Source organism: Mandrillus leucophaeus, unplaced genomic scaffold (assembly GCF_000951045.1).
Source record: "Mandrillus leucophaeus isolate KB7577 unplaced genomic scaffold, Mleu.le_1.0 Scaffold86, whole genome shotgun sequence".
Taxonomy (NCBI): domain Eukaryota; kingdom Metazoa; phylum Chordata; class Mammalia; order Primates; family Cercopithecidae; genus Mandrillus; species Mandrillus leucophaeus.
Window position 1 is genome coordinate 2182960 of NW_012109363.1, and position 8581 is coordinate 2191540.

The 8581-nt window shown below is 38.5% G+C and overlaps 1 protein-coding gene across 1 annotated transcript in view; it reads right to left on the reverse strand.

Moving 5' to 3' along the window:
- TNFRSF10D (tumor necrosis factor receptor superfamily, member 10d, decoy with truncated death domain) overlaps positions 1–8581 on the reverse strand; it is an 83815-nt gene that overhangs the window by 61583 nt on the left and 13651 nt on the right. The window contains exon 2 of the mRNA XM_011968851.1: positions 7876–7978. Coding sequence (XP_011824241.1) covers positions 7876–7978 — 103 coding nt within the window. The remainder of the gene's footprint in view (positions 1–7875; positions 7979–8581) is intronic.

The following is an 8581-nucleotide window of genomic DNA, read 5'->3' on the forward strand; positions in this document are numbered from 1 at the left end:
AGAGCTTGCAGTGAGCCGAGATCGTGCCCTGCACTCCAGCCTGGGCGACACAGAGAGACTCCATCTCTTGAAAAAAAAAAAAAAAAGGAATATTTTATTTATTTATTTATTTTTGGAGACAGAGTTTCACTCTTGTTGCCCAGGTTGGAGTGCAGGGGCACGATCTCGGCTGACTGCAACCTCCACCTCCCAGGTTCAAGCGATTTTCCTGCCTCAGCCTCCCGAGTAGATGGGATTACAGGCACCTACCACCACACCCGGCTAATTTGTTGTATTCTTAGTAGACATGGTGTTTCACCATATTGGCCAGGCTAGTCTCAAACTCCTGACCTCAGGTGATCCACCCTCCTCGGCCTCCCAAAGTGCTGAGATTACAGGCATGAGCCACCACGTCACGCCCAGTCTACTTTTTTTTTAAAAAAAAACAATAAAATAAAATAACAAAATAAAATCCAACCTCGTCTACATGTGATCTGCCCATGCTGGTCCACCTGACCTGTTTGCTGTCCACTCACTATGGTGGCCCTGTCTTTGCTCAGTATCCCCCAGCCCCTGCACCCTGCGGCTCTCATTCCCAGGGAGGCTGCTCAGGAGCACTATTTCTGGCTCTCTGCACAACTATCCCTGTCCAACTTTGGATACTGGCCAAAATCACCATCCTCGAGAGGCCCCACCAACCTCGTCTCTGTCTCACTCATCACTTAATTATTCTTCATGGTTCCTATCAGGAATTTCTGACTGTTATTTTGATCTGTGTATCTTAATACTATCCCAGAGAAAAGGTTCCATGAGGGCAGGGCCTCTTATAATTATCCCCATTAGCATGGTGCCTGACTGACAGAAATCATCCAACGTATCCCTATGGAATAAAGAACCATGAAGTGTAGGAAACAGAAGTCTAGAAGCACAGAGAGATAAGGGCAGGATAAGCTAAGATATCAGTCTTAGCTTGCGCCTTCGGGCTAGCACTACAGACCCAGAATCCTGACCCAACTCCACAGATTCAGCTTCCAGGTCTGCCCTAGTCCTGGTCAGTCCCCATGAACTCAGACTCCAGGTCCTTCCCTGTGGACCCAAGGATGAGGCCCATCACAGCACCTGGCTGACATCTGCAGACCCAAGTACAAGGCCTACTCCAGTGCCAGTTCAGCCCCCATGGAACCAGGCCTCAGGTCACCTCTCTGGATACAGGCTCTGACCACCCTTGAACGACACCACATGGCCTGCCCAGAATCTGTGTACAGGCTGATTGGTGAAGGGCGTTCCCTGACAAAGCCAGTCTGTAAATACTGGAATAAGTCCCTGCTTCTTCAAAGAGCACATTCCCACACATTGCCTCAGGCTCATGAGCAATCAGGGAATCATGACAGCACCAAGGAAACAAAATGAAGCACAAGTAACCAACCCGAAACAAACAGACATTTACAACAGCCTGACAAAGAATTGAAAATACTCATCTTAAAGAAGCTCAGTCAGCTACTAGAGAATACAGATAGACAACTAAGTCATGTCAGAAAAACAATACATGAACAAAATGAGTGGTTTAATATATACAGACAACATAAAGAACCAAGCAGAAATTCTAAAATTAAACAACACAATATCTGAACTAAAAAATTCCAGAGAATGTCAACAGCAGAGTTGACTAATTGGAAGAAAGACTCAGTGAGCTTGAAAACAGATTGTTTGAAATTACCAAGTCACAGAAAGAAAAAAAAAATAAAAGAATGAAAAAGAGGGAAGAAAGCCAACAGTACCAACGGTTACCGTGAATAAAAACAATACATGCATTATGGTAGTCCAAGGAGCATCAGAGAAAGTGAAAGGAACAGAACGTGTAATTAAAGAAATAATTAAAGGAAATGTCCCAAATCAGGATGGAAATGGATATCCACATTCATGAAGCCCAAAAAACCCCAAACAGATTAAACATGAAGAGATCTTCACCAAGACATATCTTAAACAAATTCCAAAAATCAAAGGCAAACAGAATTTTGAAACCAGCAAGAGAAAAGCAATGTACACAAAGGAAACCTTATACAACTATTGAAGGCTTCTCAGCAGAAAACCCACAGGCCAGGAGAGAGTAGAATTACACAAAGTATAGAAAGGAAAAAACCCTTGCCAACCAAGAATACTGTACCTGGCAAGCCTGTCCTTTAGAAATGAAGAGCAGTAAAGGCTTTATCAGACAAAAAAACAAACAAACAAACAAACAAAAAAAAAAACCATTGGAGTTCATCTTTAGCATTTCTTGCCTTACACGAAATACATAAATTCTTGCCTTACAAGAAATGCTGAAGAGAGCTATTCAATCTGAAAGAACAGAACACTAACTGGATACACCAAACTATGTGAAAATATGAAACTAGAAAATATGAAATTCAGAATATTCTAATACAATCATAATAGTGTACAAATTACTTGTATCATTAGTATAAAAGTTAAAAGACAAAAGTATTTTTTAAAATGATAGTTAATACAATTTGTTAAGGAATATACAACATAAAAAGATGTAAATAATGACATCAAAAACATAAGACAGGGAAAGAAAAAGTGTCAAGTTTTTTTATGAGACCAAAGATAAATTGTTATCAGTATAAAATAAAGTTAGACATGAACTCAACTTACAAATTCAATAGTGTTTTTATACACTAACAAGAAACTATCTGAAAAATCCCATTTATAATAGCCACAAAAAATGCTTAGGAATAAATTCAACCAAGGTGGTAGCTGTATTTTTTTCTAATTTGGTCTTGAGGTTTCTCTCTGTAGAGTGGCTATAAATTCTAGCCTTACCTTGGAGGGGGGATCCAGGAGATTTCATCACGGATGTTCACAGAAAACTTATTTATCCTGGTGGACCGTCTAATGCCTATTTAGGTGTTCATCTTGTGGGTGTCCCTTCCACAAGACAATTACTTTTACTAGCAGAAGACCTTGTGGTTCTTGTCTGACCTAAGTCCAGTTTTAAGTTATCTCTACTCTTTAGGAGATAGCGACTCTTTAAGAGAGCCAAGATGGAGAAAGATGTTAGGTTCAGATGTATCAGTTAGGGAAAACACAGAGGAAGCAACACAACAAAACACAGGAAACACAGAAGTACTGTATTACTTATAGACTCCAGAGAGAAGAGGACAGCACACTTTGTAGCACTTATGGGAAGTGGGGAGCCATCCAGTCCAAGGACACAACCGGTGTGTGGGGAGCAAGAGACAGAGAAAGAGGACCCATGGGACTACACCTTTATAAAGATCCATGGGCATTATACCCTAGGCTTTCCCACAGGGATTGTGGAAGACAACACCTGCAAAGAAGGTTCACACTGCTCTGGTGTGAACCATTGGGTTTTATTGTAGTCAGCTGCTGTGGGATGTGTTGGATTTGGGGTCAGGGAGATGAAGAACAAATGTGCTAGATCAAAAACAATTGAAGAGGGAAAGGAATTATTAATTGGGCAAAAGATGCTGTGGTATGATTGGGTTTTAAACAACTTATATGGGGCCTAAAAATGGATGTCAAGGCAGCAACTCTTTTAAATAAATTTATGACAGAGGTGAAAGATCTGAAAACTGTAAAATATTGATGAAAGACATGGAAAGTAACAAAAATAAACGGAAAGACAGTACACATTCATGGATTAGAAAACTCAATATTGCTTAATTGTCCATATGACCCAAAGTGACCTACAGATTTAATGCAATGCCTATTAAAATTCCAATGACTTTTTTACCAAAATAGAGAAAACAATTCTAAAATGTGTACGGGACCACAAAAGACCTCAAATAACCAAAGTGATCTTAAGCAAAACAAACAAAAAGAACAAAGATGGAGGCATCATACTGATTTTAAAATATATTACAAAGGTATAGTAATCAAAACTGAATAGTAATGGCATAAACGAAGATAAAACTGATGGAATGAAATAGTGAACCCAGACATAAATCAATGTATTTACAGTCAACTGATTGTGACAAAGATACCAAGAACACAAAATGGGGAAAGGACAGCCTCTTCAATAAATGGTGTTGAGGAAAGTAGATATTGACATGCAGAAGAATGAAATAAGATCCTTATCTCACATCATATGTAAAAATCAACTCAACATGGACTAAAGATTAAACCTAAGCCCTGAAATTGTAAAACTACTACAAGAAAACATAGGGGAAAATCTTCACAACGTTGGTGTGGGCAATGATTTCTTGGCTATGACCCCAAACACACAGGCAACAAAAGCAAAAATAGACAGATGAGATTATATCAGACTAGAAAGGTTTTGCACAACAAAGGAAACAATGAACAGAGTGAAGAGACAACCTACAGGATGAGAGATGGATATCCAAAAGATCCAAGATTTTGGTTAATATCCAAAATACACAGAACTCAAGCATCTCAATAGCATGCAATCAAATCATCCAGTTAAAATGGATGCGTGGGCAAGGGACCTGAATAGACACTTCTCAAAAGAAGACACAGATGTGGCCAACAGGTATATGAAAAAAATGCTCAACATCACTAATCAGGGAAATGCAAATCAAAACCACAATGAAATATCACTTTACACCTGTAAAAATGGCTATTATCCAAAAGACAAAAGATAACAAGTGTTGATGACGATGGGGAGAAAAAGGAATGCTGGTACACTGTTGGTGGGAATGGAAATTAGTACATCCATTGTGGAAAATAGTATGGAAGTTCCTCAAAAAACAAAAAAATAGAACAACTATATGATCTAGTAATGCCACTATTGGGTATACATCCAAAGGAAATGACATCAGTATGTTGAAGAGATATCTTCCCTCCCATGTGCACTGGAGTATTATTTACAATGGTCAAGATATTTAATCAACCTAAGTGTCCATCAATGATAAAAAGGTACAGAAAATGTAGTACACAGACACAATGGAATACTATTCAACTTTAACAAAGAAGGAAATTCTGTGATTTCTGACAGCATAGATGAACCTGGAGATACTATGATAAGTGAAATAAGCCAGGCACAGAAAGACAAACACCCTATGATCTCATATATGTGGAATCTTAAAAGTTAATCTCATAGAGGTAGAGAGTAGAATGGTGATTACCAGGGTTGCATTTGGATGGTGGGTTGGAGATCTGTTGGTCAAAGGACACAAAATTTCAGTGAGATAGGGGGAAATAAATTCAAGAGATGTATTGTGTGACATGTTGACTACAGTTACTAAAACGATGTGTTGTACAGTCCTGCCTTCTATTCACAGGGAATATATTCCATGGAACAAAGTCTGCACTTACTCAAGTTCCTGATATAAATTGGGATAGTATTGCATATACCCCAGGCACATATGCTTTAAATCATTTCAAGATTACTTGTAATACCCAATGCAATAGACATGCTATGTAAATAAGTGCTATACTGCATTGCTTTTTATCTACTTTTATTGTCGTGTTATCATTTCCATTATTTTTTCCACATATTTTTGATCTGTGTTGGTTGCAGCCACGAATGCGAAACCCACAGATGAGGATGGCTACAGAACCCACAGATGAGGAGGGCGAAGAGGGCTTATCCCAGGGCTCTGTATCGGTACAGCTGAAAATTGCTGAGTAGATTTTTAAGTGTTCTTACCACAAATACACGATAAGTATGTGAATTAGCTTGATTTAGCCATTCCACAATGCATACATATTTCAAAACATCATGGTGTACCCCATAAATATATACAATGTTTATATGTCAATTAAAAATAAACTGATTTTTAAAAATAAGAGCGCACCCGTTAGAAAACTCAATATTGCTTAATTGTCCATATGACCCAAAGTGACCTACAGATTTAATGCAATGCCTATTAAAATTCCAATGACTTTTTTACCAAAATAGAGAAAACAATTCTAAAATGTGTACGGGACCACAAAAGACCTCAAATAACCAAAGTGATCTTAAGCAAAACAAACAAAAAGAACAAAGATGGAGGCATCATACTGATTTTAAAATATATTACAAAGGTATAGTAATCAAAACTGAATAGTAATGGCATAAACGAAGATAAAACTGATGGAATGAAATAGTGAACCCAGACATAAATCAATGTATTTACAGTCAACTGATTGTGACAAAGATACCAAGAACACAAAATGGGGAAAGGACAGCCTCTTCAATAAATGGTGTTGAGGAAAGTAGATATTGACATGCAGAAGAATGAAATAAGATCCTTATCTCACATCATATGTAAAAATCAACTCAACATGGACTAAAGATTAAACCTAAGCCCTGAAATTGTAAAACTACTACAAGAAAACATAGGGGAAAATCTTCACAACGTTGGTGTGGGCAATGATTTCTTGGCTATGACCCCAAACACACAGGCAACAAAAGCAAAAATAGACAGATGAGATTATATCAGACTAGAAAGGTTTTGCACAACAAAGGAAACAATGAACAGAGTGAAGAGACAACCTACAGGATGAGAGATGGATATCCAAAAGATCCAAGATTTTGGTTAATATCCAAAATACACAGAACTCAAGCATCTCAATAGCATGCAATCAAATCATCCAGTTAAAATGGATGCGTGGGCAAGGGACCTGAATAGACACTTCTCAAAAGAAGACACAGATGTGGCCAACAGGTATATGAAAAAAATGCTCAACATCACTAATCAGGGAAATGCAAATCAAAACCACAATGAAATATCACTTTACACCTGTAAAAATGGCTATTATCCAAAAGACAAAAGATAACAAGTGTTGATGACGATGGGGAGAAAAAGGAATGCTGGTACACTGTTGGTGGGAATGGAAATTAGTACATCCATTGTGGAAAATAGTATGGAAGTTCCTCAAAAAACAAAAAAATAGAACAACTATATGATCTAGTAATGCCACTATTGGGTATACATCCAAAGGAAATGACATCAGTATGTTGAAGAGATATCTTCCCTCCCATGTGCACTGGAGTATTATTTACAATGGTCAAGATATTTAATCAACCTAAGTGTCCATCAATGATAAAAAGGTACAGAAAATGTAGTACACAGACACAATGGAATACTATTCAACTTTAACAAAGAAGGAAATTCTGTGATTTCTGACAGCATAGATGAACCTGGAGATACTATGATAAGTGAAATAAGCCAGGCACAGAAAGACAAACACCCTATGATCTCATATATGTGGAATCTTAAAAGTTAATCTCATAGAGGTAGAGAGTAGAATGGTGATTACCAGGGTTGCATTTGGATGGTGGGTTGGAGATCTGTTGGTCAAAGGACACAAAATTTCAGTGAGATAGGGGGAAATAAATTCAAGAGATGTATTGTGTGACATGTTGACTACAGTTACTAAAACGATGTGTTGTACAGTCCTGCCTTCTATTCACAGGGAATATATTCCATGGAACAAAGTCTGCACTTACTCAAGTTCCTGATATAAATTGGGATAGTATTGCATATACCCCAGGCACATATGCTTTAAATCATTTCAAGATTACTTGTAATACCCAATGCAATAGACATGCTATGTAAATAAGTGCTATACTGCATTGCTTTTTATCTACTTTTATTGTCGTGTTATCATTTCCATTATTTTTTCCACATATTTTTGATCTGTGTTGGTTGCAGCCACGAATGCGAAACCCACAGATGAGGATGGCTACAGAACCCACAGATGAGGAGGGCGAAGAGGGCTTATCCCAGGGCTCTGTATCGGTACAGCTGAAAATTGCTGAGTAGATTTTTAAGTGTTCTTACCACAAATACACGATAAGTATGTGAATTAGCTTGATTTAGCCATTCCACAATGCATACATATTTCAAAACATCATGGTGTACCCCATAAATATATACAATGTTTATATGTCAATTAAAAATAAACTGATTTTTAAAAATAAGAGCGCACCCGCTGGACACTCCTCCTCGAGGCTGCGCCTCTGTTGCTTTGAGGCCACTGGCGGCGGGGGAACTTCATCCTTCCGGGAGACGGTGGCAGAGTCAACTTGGACCTGTGGGGACAAGGCAGAGATGGGCGTGAGTGGTTTCCAGACCTTACCTCTCCCAGGCTCCATCTCATATTCCCTTCACCCCAAGTGACAAAACTCATCAGAGCTTGGACTTCTTTCCAGCTCCAAACTTTCATTCTTTTGCATCCGTGTTTGTTCCTTGGCCTGTTAGGGCAGCTATTTTCTATAAAGAAAAACACATCTGTGTCCTTTTCTCATATTATAACATAAAATAGCTTTACCACAGAAAATGTGAGCAGAAGAGTTATTTTTATTTTTTATTTTTTTGATAAGAGTCTTGCTATGTTGCCCAGGCTAGAATGCAGTGGCTAGTCACAGGTGTGATCATAGTCCACTACAGCCTGGAACTTCTGGCCTCAAGTGATCCTCCTGCCTCAGTCTCCCAAGTAATGTGGATAACAGGAACACACCATGGTGGTTGGCAAGAAAATATTTTATAAGAATATAAAAGGCCAGGTGCGGTGGTTCACGCCTGTAATCACAGCACTTTGGGAGGCTGTGGGGGGCGATCGCAAGGTCAGGAAATCGAGACCATCCTAGCTAACACAGTGAAACCCCATCTCTATTAAAAATACAAAAAATGGC